The sequence below is a fragment of the Scyliorhinus torazame genome, chromosome 18, assembly GCF_047496885.1.
Source record: "Scyliorhinus torazame isolate Kashiwa2021f chromosome 18, sScyTor2.1, whole genome shotgun sequence".
Lineage (NCBI taxonomy): Eukaryota > Metazoa > Chordata > Chondrichthyes > Carcharhiniformes > Scyliorhinidae > Scyliorhinus > Scyliorhinus torazame.
The window spans coordinates 56,372,653-56,392,683 of NC_092724.1; the positions used below are offsets into that span (position 1 = coordinate 56,372,653).

The 20,031-nt window shown below is 50.2% G+C and overlaps 2 protein-coding genes across 3 annotated transcripts in view; both read right to left on the reverse strand.

Annotated features, from left to right (window-relative positions):
* The window catches only part of kdm4b (lysine (K)-specific demethylase 4B), a 1,116,292-nt gene that overhangs the window by 728,452 nt on the left and 367,809 nt on the right, over positions 1 to 20,031 (reverse strand). The gene's annotated exons all lie outside the window — the stretch shown is intronic.
* LOC140394813 (receptor-type tyrosine-protein phosphatase S) overlaps positions 709 to 20,031 on the reverse strand; it is an 80,117-nt gene continuing 60,794 nt past the window's right edge. The window contains exons 2-3 of the mRNA XM_072481995.1: positions 9,549 to 9,694; positions 709 to 952 (exon numbers count right to left, since the gene is read on the reverse strand). Coding sequence (XP_072338096.1) covers positions 752 to 952; positions 9,549 to 9,694 — 347 coding nt within the window. The 3' untranslated portion in view covers positions 709 to 751. The remainder of the gene's footprint in view (positions 953 to 9,548; positions 9,695 to 20,031) is intronic.

The window sequence follows — 20,031 nt, forward strand, 5'->3', positions numbered from 1 at the left end:
AATGGAGTTGAGGTACAGTTCAGTTAGTTGAGAGGCTGAATGGCCTACTTCTGTTCCTGCTGCAACACTTGCTGTTGACCAGCTGCTCGCTGCTAACCTGCTCACAAATCGTTAGGCAGCTCTCACCAACTTTGAGCTGTCTAATAGCTGTGCTCTCCACCCATTACCTACCCCGCCACCAATGCCAAACTGCACCCCCCTCCCCATCATTTGTCACAGTTGCAGTGAGGTACTCTAGGACATTGTTAATGACATGCCAACTGCCGACATTCTCATATTCAACTCACTGCTTTGAGTGAAGGGAAGGAGGACCCCGCTGTGGTGTCCAACTGTTTGCCTGACCCCATTTTACATGGCTTTATGTCTCAGTTAATGACTCCTGTCCCTGCTCAATCTGGTGCCGACTTTGATATGCGCCAGGGATGGGAATGGACACGCTAGCACATCAGATCAGGGTCAACAGGATATCTCCAGTCCTTTGAATACCTACAAACAGAGCAATCTGACCTTGAAATTATTGTTTCCCCCCCAAATTTCTGAAATATGACTTTTAATTTGGTGCAATCCATTTATTTATGAATGTTGCAAATGCAATAAAAAAAAATACAATAAGCACTTATTACAAATAAACAGTGAGTTAACATTCGCAAAAATTCATTGATTAGAGTATATTTTTTTACTCAGATTTAAATTCATGTGTTGGGATCCAATGATATTTTGTGTTTGCCTCATTCGTCAACAATTTAATATTTTACAGACAGATGATGGTGCTCACATTTGCTAACTGATGAGAGAAGAAACAAGGTTTACCTCTCAGTACGATGAGTTTAGCCGTCGCCGTTACATCGTCAAGTGTGTTGGTTGCTTGGCACTCATACATTGCCTCATCTCGCGGTGTCCGTAAGGGCTGTATCCTTAATACTGCTCCAGCGCCATCATCAAACTCAATCACCTAAAAGAGTTAAAGACGTTCAAAGGAATTACTGAACAGAAAGAGGCCAATAATCCATCACACCCTTTTCACAGACCTACACAGATCCCCTGGGACCTCTCAGTTCTTCTCCCTTATTGTAAATTGCCTCTTCCGCCAGGTGTGAACCAAGTGGGGTGGCCTCTATGTTAAGGGCATCACCTCAATGCAGTTTAGTTTCAGACTAAATTTTGTTTACACCTCTGGAAGACAAAGACAATGGTCACGATCTACCCGAATGGGCAGAGTCCCGAGGCATGGAAGATCAGCCAGGTGTTTCCAGGCGCTTGGAGCACCGAGACACACCCCGCTATCTATCAGTAGATCAGGGGTTTCAGTGGGGAACTCCCTGATGAGGCCGCACATAGCCCCGTTTTCTGCCCTGAGGAACTCCGCTTGCCAGAACTCCTCAGTGAAGCAAGGGGTCGGGCCGCCATTTTTAAATGGTAACCTGATCTCTCGAGCCCACAACTTGGCCCCTGGACCATCCTCCACATCTGACTCACTATAAGGGGGTCCCTGGAACACCCCCCCCCCCCCCCCCCCCCCCGGCAACGCCCCTAGCCTGATCATCGCCACACAGAAAATGCCAGCTTGGCAGTGCAAGCCTAGCAACCTGACAGTGCCCTGCCAGGGGCAGCATCACCTAGGCATTGCCAGGATGCCCAGGTGACACCAGCAGTACCAGGTTACCACTCTGCCCAGAGGGAATGTATCTGGGGGCTTTGAACCCCCTGAGAGATTTCACAATCGTAACAGACCATAAACCGTGCTGGGCCTTTTCAAGGATAAAGCGATTCCCCCATCGCCTGAGTTTGGATCCAATGTTGGACATTGTTTCTTTTTATTATAAATTCAGAGTATCCAATTCATTTTTTCCAATTAAGAGGCAATGTAGCATGGCCAATCCACCTAGCTTGCCCATTTTTGGGTTGTGCGGGCGAAACCCATGCTAACATGGGGAGAATGTGCAAAATCCACACGGACAGTGACCCAGAGTCGGGATCGAACCAGGTACCTCGGCACCGTGAGGCCACAGCGCTAACCCACAGCGCCACCATAAAGCCCCTAATGTTGGACATTGTTAACGGCCTATTAATGCCCTCTCGAGAACTGCCCAGAAACACACATTGCCAAAGCGGATGCCCGGAGTTGCCTCCTGCTGCCCACAAGCTTGGCCTCTCTGCCGGCATTGGAAGTCATGACCTTGAACTTCCTGGATACCTTTGCCAGTATCCATGAAGCAGATTCAAGCTTCGACCCAGAAGGACCCCACACTGGCAAAATCGCACCACATGATCCTCAGTATCGGAATCCGAGGGCATCCCACAGATGACATGAAGCCCTTCCTCACTAAATGACAGGAGCTGAGTATAAAAGATGGCATCACCCTGTGGGGAGCCTGAGTAATTGATCCTCGCCCAGGTCGGCACCCAATCCTGGCGAAATTATACAAAGGACACACCGGGGTATCCAAGATGAAAATGCTCACAAGGAGGTACGCCTGGTGGCCTGGACTAGATAGAGACATAAAGAATCTGGCGAAGCAGTGCTTCTTGTACCAGGAGAACCAGAAGCTCCCACCTTAGGATTCTTTGCACCCATGGGAATGGCCAGGAAGACCATAGGTACGGGTGCATGTTGACCTCGCTGACCCATTCGTGGGATCGATATTCCTTATTATAATCACGTCTATCCTCAACGACCTCTCATGCAGCAATAGAAAAGGTCCGGCAAAGTTTCTGTACCCATGGCATACCAGGGGTCGTTGTATCCGATAATAGTACCCCCTTTACCAGTGGAGAATTTCAGACGTTCATGAAGTTGAACGGCATTAAGCATATCCGAACGGCGCTGTACCATCCATTGCCTAATGGCCTCGCCAAACGGGCAGCTCAAACATTCAAAACCAGAATGAAGAAACATCCTGCTGGTTCCCTGGATATAAGATTGGCCCGGTTCCTCTTTGATTATCGAACCTCGCTGCACACGACAACGGATATCGCACCAGCAGAATTGTTAATGGGACAACGACAGCGCACCAGGCTCAACCTGCTGTTTCCCAACTTGGGGGGTGGCGGTGAAGTCAAAGCAGAAGACCCAAAAAAGAAACTACGAGACCAAAAGAGTCGAAAGGACCATCAGAACAGAACAGGAGATGCCGTCTTTTGTGCACATCGTTCGAGATGGTTCCCAATGGATCCCAGAAGTCGAGCTGCAAAAGACTGGTCCAGTTTCTCAAAGTAAAAGTCCAAGGGGAGGCTGTGAAAAAACACCTGGTTCACCAAAGCAGGGAACCCATTCCAACGGAGATGATATCAGTAGCGATGATGTCCTTGACGCCTGTTGTGACTACCGCCCCCTGCTGATGAAGATTCGGAGTCCAAAATGGAGACCGAGGGAATTGATCCTCTGCCGGAGGTCAGCACTGAGGGTGAACTTCTGTCTGTGGTCCCTCGGCGCTCAAGGAAGTGACGATCCCCAGTCTGCTTCACGCCCCCGACCCGACTCCACCTGCTGCCGACTCGAGGTCTTGTGCCAAGCAACAAAAAGGCCTCATTGCAGCAGGAATGAGGAGGATAATTCAGAATGGAGGGAAGAGGGATATGATAATCCTCACGAGGACCCTGGGGTTCACTGGTTGATTTCCCCGTGGGCTTCGTAGAATACGAGTTCCCGTGGTGAGCGGACAGAGCCTGTCTAGTTGGGGCTCGTTAGGAGGACATTTAAATGCTGCTCCCAGACCTGGAGCGACTGTTTTTGAGTCAGTGTAATGGCTTTACCTTCAGTTTAAAATAAATCAGTCTGGCCTTTAACTACACGCCTCCTGAAATTATTACAGGTAACAAAACAAGTGTGTCTTTGGATTTTTACTTTCAACACACATTTTGAAGCTTTTGACCTCTGTGGACACCACATATTTTATATCCCCTCCTCACTGCCTGTTAATAAGACCCCTGAGAAGTCAATTGTCAGTCGGGCCCATGACGATTGACGGTTGCCATGACAGCCATCTCCGAATCTCTTGACCAGGCAAAGACTCAGTGCTGACTCTCAGTTAGTCCAAAGTTGACTTTTCTTGCAGTTGGAGACACACACTGGGACATCGGTGACTCCCAACTGGTGACACCACGGAATGATCTAGCAGCGAGGAGACCTGGCATGGTAGGTGGGTGGTGCGAAAAATCAAAACTTTTCAAAGAGACAGTGATCCATGTGTTGGATCTGTGTGTTCCAGTTTTGAGAGACAATGGCAGAAAATGTTGAAAAATAAATCTTCGTTGTTAAAGCATTACAGGTGAATCCATGTCAAAAAGTCTACTGCAGGAGGGGCTGAGTTCACTGATAACAATAACCGCATCATTGATGGCCAGGCCTTCAGTTGTCTAGGCCCTAGGCTCTGGAGGTTCCTTCCTTCTCTTTGAAGTTTTAGTGTGCGCCGTCCTAAAGTCTGTATAAAACACAGACAGAAAGCGCACTTAGTAAGCATTGCGCTGGTCAAGGAGACACAGCCTGAGTGAATGAGACACAGACAGAGTGAGAATTTGGTAATTTGGTGCAGTGAGGTAACCAGGAAAGGTAAGTGGTTAATCTAATTGCGCTGTTTTTCAGTTAAAGTGCAGTGTAAATTAGTGTCTGATTGGCTGAAGCTGCCCCCACCCTAATTGCTGAGAGGCAGTTATCTGGCAGTCACCTGAGGCCTGTTAAGGGGCACAAAGGTACACATTGTATTCTTCTCTTTGAAGTTTTAGTGTGAGTCATCCTAAAGACAGACAGAAAGCGCACTTAGTAAGCATTGTGCTGGTCAAGGAGACACAGCCTGAGTGAGTGAGACACAGACAGAGTGAGAATTTGGTCATTTAGTGCAGTGAGGTAATTCGGTGAAGAGTGGGAGAAGGTGCTTTTTCCCGACTGTTTGGTTCTCTCTCTTTCTTCGGGCCTAATTTTGGGAGCCGTTCGGAGGAGGAGGAGCAGTCTCTGTGAGTATAAAAACCTAATGGTAACTTCCTGTTTTCCAGTTTCTTTTCCCAAAAATGACGTCAGACGGAAGCTGTGATCTGATTGGTTGATAGCAAATTTGCCCCAAATTTAAAAAAAAACACAGCTAAACTCGTAAACTTAAATTAAACTAATTAATTAATTAGTGATGGCTGGTCAGGTGATGTGCTTGATGTGGGGGCTGGCAGATCCCATTGCGAGCTGCAGCGACCACATCTGCAGTAAGTGTTGGCTGCTCGAAGAGCTCCGGCTCAGAGTTGATGAGCTGGAGTCTGAGCTTCAAACACTGAGGCACATCCGGGAGGGGGAGACTTACCTGGACACTGTGTTTCAGGAGGCAGTCACACCTATCAGAGTAAATAGTTTAAATCCTGCCAGTGGCCAGGGACAGCAGGGTGTGACTGCAAGTCAGGCAGGTAAAGGGAACCAGCAGTCAGGAACTCAGGAGCCTCAGCCCTTGACCCTGTCCAACAGGTATGAGGCACTTGCTCCCTGTGTGGATGGCGAACAGGGCTGCAGGAAGGATGAGTCAAGGGGAGGGAGTAAATAGGCAAGTTGTAGTTGTAGGGGATTCTATTATCAGGGGGATAGATAGTATCCTTTGTGAGCAGGATAAAGAGTCCCGCATGGTAGGTTGCCTGCCTGGTGCTAGGGTGCGGGACATCTCTGACCGGCTTGAAAGGATACTGGAGAGGGAGGGGGAGGATCCAGTTGTTGTGGTCCATATCGGTACCAACAACATAGGCAAGTCTAGGAAAGAGGACCTGTTTAGAGATTATAAAGAGCTAGGATTCAAATTAAAAAAACAGGTCCTCAAGGGTCATAATCTCCGGATTACTGCCTGAGCCACGTGCAAATTGGCATAGGGAGGCAAGAATAAGGGAAGTTAACACGTGGCTGAAAGAGTGGTGTAGGAAAGAGGGGTTCCTTTTCATGGGACACTGGCATCAGTTTTGGGACAGGGGGGACCTATACCGTTGGGATGGTCTCCACCTGAACCGAGCTGGGACCAGTGTTCTGGCGAAAAGAGTAAATAGGGTGGTCAATAGGACTTTAAACTAGAGATTGGGGGGGGGAAGGGAAAGTCAGGGAACCAAGAGGTGAAGTAATCAGTGGGAAGCGTAGCTGCTTAGGAATACAAAAAAGCACGAGAAGACAAAACCTCAGGAGAGGTTACGATAGTCCCAATCCCACAAAATATGACACAGTGTATGGAAAGGCTCAGTAAACCAAGGTCCACCACACTAAGAAAACGAAAAGGGACGGTCAATAGAGAATTAAAGATGCTATATTTAAATGCGCGCAGTGTACGGAACAAGGTAGATGAGCTTGTGGCCCAGATTGTGACTGGCAGGTATGATGTGGTAGGCATCACAGAGATGTGATTGCAGGGGGTTCAGGACTGGTATTTAAACATCCAGGGATTCACAACCTATCGAAAAGACAGAGAGGTGGGCAGAGGGGGCGGGGTTGCCTTGTTAATTAGGAATGAAATTAAATCAATAGCACTAAACGACATAGGGTCACATGATGTGGAGTCTGTGTGGGTAGAGTTGAGGAGCCACAAAGGCAAAAAAATCATAATGGGAGTTATGTACAGGCCTCCTAACAGTGGTCAGGACCAGGGACACAAAATGCACCACAAAATAGAAAGTGCATGTCAGAAAGGCAAGGTCACAGTGATCATGGGGGACTTCAATATGCAGGTGGACTGGGTAAATAATGCTGCCAGTGGACCCAAGGAAAGGGAATTCATTGAATGTTTACAGGGGGGCTTTTTGGAACAGCTTGTGATGGAGCCCACGAGGGAACAGGCCATTCTGGACTTAGTGTTATGTAATGAGCCAGGCTTGATTAAAGATCTTAAAGTAAGGGAACACTTAGGAGGCAGTGATCATAATATGGTAGAATTCAATCTCCAATTTGAAAGAAAGAAGGTAGAATCAGATGTAAAGGTGTTACAGTTAAATAAAGGTAACTACAGGGGCATGTGGGAGGAACTGACGAAAATCGACTGGGAGCAGAGCCTAGTGGGAAAGACAGAAGAACAGCAATGGCAGGAGTTTCTGGGAGTAATTGAGGACACAGTACAGAGGTTCATCCCAAAGAAAAGAAAGGTTATCAGAGGGGGGATTAGGCAGCCATGGCTGACAAAGGAAGTTAGGGAATGCATCAAAGCAAAAGAGAAAGCCTATAATGTGGCAAAGAGTAGTGGGAAGTCAGAAGATTGGGAAGGCTACAAAAACAAACAGAGGATAACAAAGAGAGAAATAAGGAAAGCGAGGATCAAATATGAAGGTAGGCTAGCCAGTAACATTAGGAATGATAGTAAAAGTTTCTTTAAATACATTAAAAACAAACGGGAGGCAAAAGTTGACATTGGGCCGCTCCAAAATGACGCTGGTAATCTAGTGATGGGAGACAAGGAAATAGCTGAGGAACTAAATAAGTATTTTGCGTCAGTCTTCACAGTAGAAGACATGAGTAATATCCCACCAATTCCGGAGAGTCAGGGGGCAGAGTTGAATATGGTAGCCATCACAAAGGAGAAAGTGCTAGAGAAACTAAGAGGTCTAAAAATTGATAAATCTCCGGGCCCAGATGGGCTACATCCTAGAGTTCTAAAGGAGATAGCTGAAGAAATAGTGGAGGCGTTAGTTATGATCTTTCAAAAGTCACTGGAGTCAGGGAAAGTCCCAGAGGATTGGAAAATCGCTGTTGTAACCCCCCTGTTCAAGAAGGGAACAAGGAAAAAGATGGAAAATTATAGGCCAATTAGCCTAACCTCGGTTGTTGGCAAGATTCTAGAATCCATTGTTAAGGATGAGATTTCTAAATTCTTGGAAGTGCAGGGTCGGATTAGGACAAGTCAGCATGGATTTAGTAAGGGGAGGTCGTGCCTGACAAACCTGTTAGAGTTCTTTGAAGAGATAACAAATAGGTTAGACCAAGGAGAGCCAATGGATGTTATCTATCTTGACTTCTAAAAGGCCTTTGATAAGGTGCCTCACGGGAGACTGCTGAGTAATATAAGGGCCCATGGTATTCGAGGCAACGTACTAACATGGATTGACGATTGGCTGTCAGGCAGAAGGCAGAGAGTTGGGATAAAAGGTTCTTTTTCGGAATGGCAACTGGTGACGAGTGGTGTCCCGCAGGGTTCAGTGTTGGGGCCACAGCTGTTCTCTTTATATATTAACGATCTAGATGACGGGACTGGGGGCATTCTGGCTAAGTTTGCCGATGATACAAAGATAGGTGGAGGGGCAGATAGTATGGAGGAGGTGAGGAGGCTGCAGAAAGATTTAGACAGTTTAGGAGAGTGGTCCAAGAAATGGCTGATGAAATTCAACGTGGGCAAGTGCAAGGTCTTGCACTTTGGAAAAAAGTATAGAGGCAAGGACTATTTTCTAAACGGTGACAAAATTCATAATGCTGAAGTGCAAAGGGACTTGGGAGTCCTAGTTCAGGATTCTCTAAAGGTAAACTTGCAGGTTGAGTCCGTAATTAAGAAAGCAAATGCAATGTTGTCATTTATCTCCAGAGGCTTGGAATATAAAAGCAGGGATGTACTTCTGAAGCTTTATAAAGCATTAGTTAGGCCCCATTTAGAATACTGTGAGCAATTTTGGGCCCCACACCTCAGGAAGGACATACTGGCACTGGAGCGGGTCCAGCGGAGATTCACACGGATGATCCCAGGAATGGTAGGCCTAACATACGATGAATGTCTGAGGATCCTGGGATTATATTCATTGGAGTTTAGGAGGTTGAGGGGAGATCTGATAGAAACCTACAAGATAATGAATGGCTAAGATAGGGTGGACGTAGGGAAGTTGTTTCCATTAGCAGGGGAGACTAGGACCCGGGGGCACAGCCTTAGAATAAAAGGGAGTCACTTTAGAACAGAGATGAGGAGAAATTTCTTCAGCCAGAGAGTGGTGGGTCTGTGGAATTCATTGCCACAGAGGGCGGTGGAGGCCGGGACGTTGAGTGTCTTTAAGACAGAAGTTGATAAATTCTTGATTTCTCGAGGAATTAAGGGCTATGGAGAGAGAGCGGGTAAATGGAGTTGAAATCAGCCATGATTGAATGGTGGAGTGGACTCGATGGGCCAAATGGCCTTACTTCCGCTCCTATGTCTTATGGTCTTAATCTTCTGCCCCTCTATCTCGCTTTCCGCCTTTAAGACACTTCTTAAAACCTACCTCTTTGACCAAGATTTTAGTCACCTGGCCTCATATCTCCTTTATTGGCGAGGTGTCATACTTTCTTTAGTAATGCTCCTGAAAAACGCCTCAGGACATTTCATCACATTAAAAGCATTACATAAATATAAGTTGTTTATTTTTTGCTGCGATTCTACCTTGGATATCAAACGTTGATCTCTAGAGCTCAAGCTAGTAATCAACACCCACATCAACGATAGGGGAAGGCAGTCTGATTGGGCGGATCTGAAACTCCAGTGTTTGAGTGGAAAGAATGCAGTCTTGGCGACCTATTACATTCTGGGGTCAGTATTAATTGATTCGTACCTGCACTTGTCAGAAAACATCCACTAATCAGTGCGGATACGTACCTCAAAACGCTGGGAGCTCACTCGCTTTCCTTTCTTGTTCCACGTGACTCGAGGTTTGGGGGATCCTGTCGCTTGACAAACAAACGATGCCACTCCTCCTGAAACGCCAATCTGGTCACTGGGAACTTTCATGAACCTTGGGGGAGCTGAAGGGAAAGAAAAGGAGAGAACATCAGTAACAGGAAGGACCTATTCTTTCATGGAAGGAAACAGTCCAAATCATTAGTGAATCATAGAATCTTCCGTGCAGAAGGAAGCCACCCAGCCCATCGAGTCTGTGCCGGCCCCTAGAAAGAGCACCCCGCCCAAGTCAAAGTGATTTTAGACTCATATTTCTTAGCACCTTTCAACCAAGATAGACAACCCAAAAAAACAGCACATTTTTGTTGCTACCTCCAGAAGTCAAAATCCTGCAGAACCATTCTTTCTGATCATTGCTGGCCCAGGTTGGGAAAATGAATTGTATTTCTCATATTGACCTCCTCAAGCCAGAGATTCGGGTCACCATTTTCACATCATTGCACATGTGCTGGTCCTGAGCAATTTAACCAACAAAATAAATGCAAGAGACTCTGCTTAAAACAGAGACGGGACTCCCAGAACATAGCAGCGCACACTCCCGACACACGGCACCGCACACTCCGACACACGGCACGGCACGCTCCCGACACACGGCACCTCACGTTCCCGACACACGGCACCGCACGCTCCCGACACACGGCACCGCACGCTCCCGACACACGGCACCGCACGCTCCCGACACACGGCACCGCACGCTCCGACACACGGCACCGCACGCTCCCGACACACGGCACCGCACGCTCCCGACACACGGCACCGCACGCTCCCGACACACGGCACCGCACGCTCCCGACACACGGCACCGCACGCTCCCGACACACGGCACCGCACGCTCCCGACACACGGCACCGCACTCTCCGACACACGGCACGGTACGCTCCCGACACACGGCACCGCACTCTCCGACACACGGCACCGCACCCTCTCGACACACGGCACCGCACGCTCCCGACACACGGCACCGCACGCTCCTGACACACGGCACCGCACGCTCCCGACACACGGCACCGCACGCTCCCGACACACGGCACCGCACGCTCCCGACACACGGCACCGCACGCTCCCGACACACGGCACCGCACGCGCCCGACACACGGCACCGCACGCGCCCGACACACGACACCGCACCCTCCCGACACACGGCACCGCACGCTCCCGACACACGGCACCGCACGCTCCCGACACACGGCACCGCACGCTCCCGACACACGGCACCGCACGCTCCCGACACACGGCACCGCACGCTCCCGACACACGGCACCGCACGCTCCCGACACACGGCACCGCACGCTCCCGACACACGGCACCGCACGCTCCCGACACACGGCACCGCACGCTCCCGACACACGGCACCGCACGCGCCCGACACACGGCACCGCACGCGCCCGACACACGGCACCGCACGCGCCCGACACACGACACCGCACCCTCCCGACACACGGCACCGCACCCTCTCGACACACGGCACCGCACGCTCCCGACACACGGCACCGCACGCTCCCGACACGCGGCACCGCACGCTCCCGACACGCGGCACCGCACCTACCGACACGCGGCACCGCACCTACCGACACGCGGCACCGCACGCTCCCGACACGCGGCACCGCACGCTCCCGACACGCGGCACCGCACGCTCCCGACACGCGGCACCGCACGCTCCCGACACGCGGCACCGCACCCTCCCGACACGCGGCACCGCACCCTCCCGACACGCGGCACCGCACCCTCCCGACACGCGGCACCGCACCCTCCCGACACGCGGCACCGCACGCACCCGACACGCGGCACCGCACGCTCCCGACACGCGGCACCGCACGCTCCCGACACACGGCACCGCACGCTCCCGACACACGGCACCGCACGCTCCCGACACACGGCACCGCACCCTCCCGACACACGGCACCGCACCCTCCCGACACACGGCACCGCACACTCCCGACACACGGCACGGCACCGCACACTCCCGACACACGGCACGGCACCGCACGCTCCCGACACACGGCACCGCACACTCCCGACACACGGCACCGCACACTCCCGACACGCGGCACCGCACACTCCCGACACACGGCACCGCACGCTCCCGACATACGGCACCGCACACTCCCAACACACGGCACCGCACGCCCCCGACGCGCGGCACCGCACACACCCGACACGCGGCACAGCACACTCCCGACAGGCGGCACAGCAGACTCCCGACACGCGGCACAGCACACTCCCGACACGCGGCACAGCACACTCCCGACACACGGCACAGCACACTCCCGACACACGGCACCGCACACTCCCGACACACAATTTCATTGATACTGTATATAGTTCATACTGTGGTAAAATAATTAACTGCAAGATAAAATTTAGATAATGTGGATAATTTAGACTATGAGACAACGGGTGGGATTCTCTGATTATGGGGCTAAATGTTGACGCCGTCGTAAATGCCGGAGCGTTTTACGACGGCACCATCTGGCCCCTAGGAGCAGCGATCCTGCGCCGCACAGGGGGCCAGCATGGCACTCGCGCACTTTGCACAGCTCCAGCTGCCATTACGGGTGCCTGCACGGGCAGCGCGGGTCCGCGCAAATGTGCCACGGCCGGTGGGGGTCCACGCATGCGCGCCACGGCCGGAGCGGTTCTGCGCATGCGCGTGGGTTGCCTTCTCCGCGCCGGCCCCCAGGCAACATGGCGAAGCCCTACAGGGGGCCGGCGCAGAGGAACATAGGCCCCCCCCCGCGGGATTAGCCCGCCTGCCGATCGGTAGGCCACGATCGCGGGCCTGGCCACCGTGGATGTCCCCCCCTTGGGGTCAGATCCCCCCTCCCCCACACCAGGACGGCCCCTGCAGCCAGAATGCTGAGGTCCCGCTGGGTAGGACCACACGCGAACAATGCTGGCGGGACTCGGCCGAACTCGGCGGGCATTCGGCCTGTCAAGCGCGAGGAATCGCCGTGGGGACCGTGTTGAGCGGCCCCTGACCGGCGCCGTGGCGACCGCACCGGCGGCCCGGCAGCGTGGGATTTGCTCCTCCCCACAGCGATTCTCCGATCCGCCGCAGGGTCGGAAAATCCCGCCCAACATTTACACCTCCCCCCAATACAATCCAACACCCGGATTGATGTTCGATGGTTAATAAATGTAATTAAATTTCATCATCTTTACTGTCACAAGGAGGCTTACATTAACACTGCAATGAGGTTACTGTGAAAAGCCCCCAGTCGTCACACTTCGCCGTCTGTTCGGGTACACGGAGGGAGAATTCAGAATGTCCAAATTACCTAATAGCACATCTTTCGGAATTTGTGGGAGGAAACCGGAGCACCCGGAGTAAACCCACGCAGACACAGGGAGAACGTGCAGACTCCACACAGACAGTGACCCAAGTCGGGAATCGAACTTGGGACCCTGGAGCTGTGAAGCAACTGTGCTAACCACTGTGCTATAGTGCTGCCCGGTTTGGTTGCCTTTGCCATGCACCCGTCTGCCAGTAAAGCTGCATTTTTTCAGCCCAGCGGCTGCATTATGATGACTTTTACCAGTGGCCCTATAACTCCCTCTATGTTAATCCATCATTGCGGCAGCCATGGGGAGTGGTGGCTGCTACCAATAATGCAACTGCCCAACAACCAGGGTGGTCTAGGGAGCCAAGCCACAGTTGACCGATGGGGAGATGGGGGCTGGCAGTAAGGGTGAGGAAGTGGCTCTCAGTGGGCCCAACTTTCAAATTGTCAAATCCCTTGTTCAAGAGACTGAGCGCCATTGAACGAAAGAAGCCTGCAAGCAACCTCCGACATAGTTTTTTGGGCTCCCCACATGGCAAGCCCCTGCCTGCCGCTGAGAGAGAGTACCAGTGGTGGCAGGATGAGGCCTTTAACTGGTCAGTAATCACACATATAAGGGTTTTAATTGGCAGCGGGACAGGATAACCTTTGTGGCAGAGGTGGGAAGGTGGCAGGGTCTCCACCCGTTAACCTTCCGCCTGATTAAGTGCCCTCCCCTCACCAAACTATGCCTTAGTGGAGAGCATTAAATTCTGCCCATGAAGTAAGAGCATTGAGTTAACATAGGACTGCTGTGCACGCATCAATTTAAGGGAGGACAATTATATGTTGAACCTTAATGTCGGGAGTATCAAATGCTTTCAGGGTATCGTTAACTCTGTTGCCTCATCTACAGATGTTGCCTGACCTGAATATTTCCAGCATTTTCTGTTTTTATTCCCTGTTATGAGTCAGACATCACGCCCCACTGTATCCTCATCACACCCCATTACCAGTACGGATTACCTGCGCTGTCAGAAAGGCAGCTCAGTTATTTATTCAGCTTTCTGGCAGAGTTTGTTGAAGGTTGGCAATTTTAGCAATTTAAACAACAAGTATTCAAGAGAGATCAATGGGACCTCAAGAATTATTGGGTGCCTCAGGCTACCTCTTCCGAAATAAAAGCCAGCAGAGCTGATAAACCTAGCCAGACCATGCTCAGGAGTTTGCCCTCATTTGACCCAACACCAAGGGAGTCTCTCAGAACACAAACCGTGCTTTAGGCAGGTCAAGGATTATAGCGGAATTTGTGCCTTGTTAGCCAGTAGCGGCTCCCTCTTTATATTTATGATCATTGCTAGAACGTAACCTTGCACTTTTCAAGGGATTTAACAAAGATTTGGAGTCTCCATGAAATTTGGGACAGCTCAGCCATTCCTTAATTTAGGAGTGGGAATCCATCCCTCTACTTCACCCAGTCACTCCACCCACCTCACCCCATTTGCAGCTCAGAACCAGCACCCCTGGTAGGTACAGGCAATTTTGGCATTCTACCAATCCACAGAGACTAGAAGATCCCAAGTTCATGGTCCGTGTTGAGTTATCTGGTTGCCGATACACTGGTGGGGACCTGACAGTTGTCCACAGCAGTCGGTGTTCCTACTGCTTGGTGACCCCTGCTCGGAAATGCTCGTGCATGTTGTGTTCTGTGATGTAACTGTTGTAATGATGTACACAGAACACATAGTTTATTAACTATAAAGATAATTTATGAATGAACACGTTTAGGGCAGCATGGGGGTGCAGTGGTTAGCATTGCTGCCTCACGGCGCCGAGGTCCCAGGTTCGATCCCGGCTCTGGGTCACTGTCCATGTGGAGTTTGGACATTGTCCCCGTGTCTGCGTGGGTTTCGCCCCCTCAACCCAAAGATGTGCAGGGTAGGTGGATTGGTCACGCTAAATTGCCCCTTTATTGGAAAAAAATTAATTGGGTACTCTAAATTTATTTTAAAATAAATAAATAAACACATGGAAAAAATAACTAAGGAACTACTCGACAGACGATTGCAGCGAAATGAATTCAGTGAATTCCCCTAGAGATACTCTGTGCGACTGTCTTCTTGCACGTCTTGCTAGCAAATGGCGGGTGTCTTGAGTCACGTGATGGATCTCTATCACCACCGGCTGGTTGGATGTCGCATTACTAACTATATACAGAACTGTGCACAGGCACATCACCACAATCTGGTTGCCAGGTGACGACAGGGCTGGGCACAGCTGTTGTGATGATGACACTCACAATCTACCTTGTCATAAAAAGAGTTGTCAGAAAGAAAGCCTTGCACTTTTATAACACGTCTCACAACTCAAACTGCCCCAAAACACTCGATGAAAGTCACAGTTTTCATGTAGGACACACAACAGCCAAGCTGCACAAATCAGGAGTTCACAAATAGCAGGGTGCTATTGCACACTTGGAGCATTGTGTGCAGTTTTGTTCTCCTATCTGAGGAAGGATGTTCTTGCTACAGAGGGAGAGCAGCGAAGGTTTATCAGACTGATTTCTGGGATGTTGGGACTATCTTATTAGGAGAGACTAAGTCGGTTAGGATTGTATTCATTGGAGTTTAGCAGAGTGTGAAGGGGGGGGGTCTCATTGAAACTTACAAATTCTCACAGGATTAGCCAGGGTAGACTCCCGCTGGTGGAGCAGTCCAGAATTAGGGGTCATAGTTTGGGAATAAGAGGTTAACCTTTTCGGACTGAGGGTCGGAGAATCGCCGGTTCGGGCGGGGGGGGGGGGGGGGGGGGGGGGGGGGCGAGAATCGCGCCACGCCGCTCCGACGGCGGCCCGCCGATTCTCCGGATCCGGTTCTCGGGCACCCGTGGGATCACCACCGCGCCGGTCGGGGGCTGTTAAAAGCGCCGAGTTCGGCCGAGTCCCGCCGGCGTAGGCTACGTATGGTCCTACCGGGCAGGACTTCGGAGTTCTGGCTGTGGGGGCCGTCTTGGTGGGGGGGCAGGGGGATCTGACTCCGGGGGGGCTCCACGGTGACCTGGCCCGCGATCGGGGCCTACCGATCGGCGGGTGGGCTATTTCCGTGGGGGACCTATGTTCCTCCGCGCCGGGCCCCTGTAGGGCTCCACCATATTGCCCGGGGTCTGGCGCGGAGACAGGAACCCACGCGCATGCGCAGACTCGCTCTGGCCTTGGCGCACATGCGTAAACTCGCGACAGCCATGGCGCGCCGGCTTTCGAGCGCCGGAGCAGCGGACACCATTCCGGCACTGAACTAGCCCCCTAGGAAGGGCTGAATACCTGGGCCTGGAGGCCTGTTGACGCCGGAGTGCCTCGCGCCGCTTTTGACGCCGACGTCAGAACTTGGATGCGGGATCGGAGAATCCTGGCCATGTAATTTTTTTTTTACGTCAATTTAAGAGCGAGAGCAGGCAGGACCTTGGTTTAATATCCCTTCTGAGGGATGGCAGCTCTGACAGAGCAGCATTTCCTCAGCATTGCACTGAAGTGTCAGTCAAGATAGCGCGTGCAAGGCTCTGGACTGGGGCCTGAACCAACCATTCTTTTGGCTGGGATGTGAGAGTTCAACCATAGTGCGACTAAGGCTTAGCTTTCAGGCATGGAAGGGAATTGGGGGGGAGGCAGAGCAGAGACATCCCCACTTGCTGTTACATATGAGGCCCTCTTCCCCCAACGCGAAAGTGAGGTGCCGGATTGCTATTTCTAGGCGTAGAGGGAATCTTTTCCCTCCTGTGCAGCCACTTACAATGAGACAATGACAACTTGTTCTGCAATGCAATCTCTTCCTATTTATAAACAGACAGAAGGCAGCTTCTCAATAGGATTGGATTAACCTTTCATCATCCACTTCTTCTCATTCGGGAGACAATGAGCAGCCTGTCCCCCAAAGGATAAGATCTTGATCAGCCAATTCTCAGCAAAGCCTTTTAAACTCTCCTTCCCAAGTAGAGCTACCATTCTATTTCCAGCAATAAATAGCAAAACCTTGGCTGTGAGTAACAGCTAGCAGATTGCACGCCTCCGTTAAATACTGGTCCAGTCAGCCAGCCAGTCATCTTGGATGGACGGTAGTCCAACAGTTTATTGTCTCCACATGCTGCAAACAGGACCTGGTTTCCCCAATGAGCCAGGCAGAATGTTGAATGTGATTGGCTCATCGCCTCAGTCAGGTAAAAATTATGAATTGCCGCAGCGTGTCAGTCAGGCAGAACGATGTATGTGATTGGCCTCATTGAGTCAATCACTGAGAGCATGTCTGGAGCATCATGGGACACAGCAAAAGCGAGCTGCCCACACTAAAGGTTGCCCCACCAAGCTTCAAACAGGTTGAGCTGTGAGCTTTGGAAACATTGCAGCAACAAAGCGTGTCTTGGTGTCAGGATGTATTTTTGAGCTCATTTCCACTAAAATCCTATTGGTTCAGAACCTCTTTGCTACTTTCATTCATGCAGCAAAAAGCAATTAAAATAAATAGGATAACCATGTAAAAAATGCACACAAATGAAACTTTATGCAAGTACATTGACTACTGTGCTTCAGCAGGAAATTAAACCCTGTGCTGTAACCCAAACCTCGGTTTAAGAATTTAAGAAAATCCAGTGAGGAAAGGCCATTCTGCCACCAATTTAATTCTAGCAGGACAGCCTGTGTGATAGCTTTATTGTGGATTTGCATCTCATACCCCGAGAGAACATTAGTTTCATATCCTGAAAAGGGAAGGGGGGGCATCAGGAGAGACATTAAGCAAAGTATCACATATCACCATCACAGGTAGAAAGATTGTGGGACCTAGTTAGGCATAGGACCAGGAGCAGGGTCTTTGAAGTTGGTCTAACATCCAAGTGTGTTATGTATTTCATGTGCTGCCTTGGTTCTGTTACCCTTAATCACTCTCCATTTTGAGATTTTTCATTGCCTCAACAGCTTTTCCAGAAGAGTGTTCCAGATTTCCACCAGCCTTTGTGCAAAGAAATAGTTCTTGACGTAACCCACCTTAATGATCCAGCTCTAATAAGCAGACAGGGACGCTAACCTTGAAATGGAACCTGAAGATTCCACAGATTGTCCTCAAGTTTCCCCAAGGTTTGTAATCTGAAATCCTAAAGACGTGCGGCAGGCAGAAACACAAAAGCCGATCAAGTGTTGTTCATAGTTCCGAACCGCACTAGAAGTGAAATTATTTTCAGAAGTTCAATCTATCACGGTGGAGAAAACAGTGCAGTGCAGTAACTAGCTGCCACTGGATGCCTTCAACACACTTTACGGCATCACGCACAAGGTCGCCCGAGGACTGTAGCATAGTTGTGATATTTAGTTGCTAAATTGGCCTGACTCTTTAGTGCCACTGCTCACTCAGTAACTCTGGGGAAAGAGGTCCCCAGAAGCAAACCCAGGTCACTTTGTACAGAATCCTGAGATAAATGCCTGACTCCAGATCAGCGGAAAACCTAGCAGTAAACCAAGCAATGATTGATCTTCTCTATTGCTTAGCAATTGGAACAAATTGTCCAGATATTCACTGGACGCATGTGCTACATCGATTTATTTCCCTCTGTCATAAGGTAAGGAGTAGAGCTGTTCACTGGTAATATCACAACATTCAGCTCCCCTGATAACGAAGACAGTGCCAGTTTTTAGCAGACCTTAATACTGCGTCACAGTCGTGCCAGGTTAAGAAACTGGTTCAAATCCGTGTCTGTTTTGTGTTTCTCTTTTAATCTTGTCCCTGCAACATTACAGATTTTGTTTTATACCTGCAGACTGTGGTTAAACTGAAAACACCCCCTGGTCTAACGTACTGGCCGAAGTCTCCCCTTGATGCTCCGTGATGCCATGTTGATGGACTTGGCCAGCAGCCAATTAACTTGTTTGCAATCGGGCCTGTGACGGATTCTCGATTGGCATTGGTGGAGCCTTGTGGAAGATTCTGGAGCAGAAGAAGCAAGCTCTATTTTGTCTCAGTTCTGTGAAATTCGAGGAAGCAGAACACAGCCACTCTAGGCTCTCTCCATCAGCTCTCAGCCGGGCGGTTTGAATGCTCCAAGCTAGCCTGCGGAAGCAACTTCTGCCTTAAATGTCTCCAGCCAGGTCGGTAAAAGTGTAAAAACCCTCATTGACCATGCATTCGCCCAAGGTGTCGTAACACGGGTCATGTCCTTCTGAGCAGTCATATCTCCTTGACATTAAACAACATCACCATTACTGACTTTTTGAAAATTATAAGTCTCCCTAATTGTCCTTTTATTTATTAACCTGGTATTGGGGAATGAGCCCGGCCAGGTGGTAAAAGTTTCAGTAGGGGAGCATTTCGGGAACAGTGATCACAATTCAGTAAGTTTTAAAGTGCTGGTGGACAAGGATAAGAGTGGTCCTAGGGTGAATGTGCTAAATTGGGGGAAGGCTAATTATAACAATATTAGGCGGGAACTGAAGAACCTAGATTGAGGGCGGATGTTTGAGGGTAAATCAACATCCAACATGTGAGAGGCTTTCAAATGTCAGTTGAAAGGAATTCAGGACAGGCATGTTCCTGTGCGGAAGAAGGATAAATACGGCAAATTTCGGGAACCTTGGAGAACGAGAGATATTGTAGGCCTCGTCAAAAAGAAAAAGGAGGCATTTGTCAGGGCTAGAACACTGGGAACAGACAAAGCCTGTGTGGAATATAAGGAAAGTAGGAAGGAACTTAAGCAAGGAGTCAGGAGGGCTAAAAGGGGTCATGAAAGGTCATTGGCAAATAGGGTCAAGGACAATCCCAAGGCTTTTTACACGTACATAAAAAGCAAGAGGATAGCCAGGGAAAGGGTTGGCCCACTGAAGGATAGGCAAGGGAATCTATGTGTGGAGCTAGAGGAAATGGGCGAGGTACTAAATGAATACTTTGCATCAGTATTCACCAAAGAGAAGGAATTGATGGATGTTGAGTCTGGAGAAGGGTGTGTAGATAGCCTGGGTCACATTGAGATCCAAAAATACGGGGTGTTGGGCGTTTTGAAAAATATTAAGGTAGATAAGTCCCCAGGGCCTGATGTGATCTACCCCAGAATACTGAAGGAGGCTAGAGAGGAAATTGCTGAGGCCTTGACAGAAATCTTTGGATCCT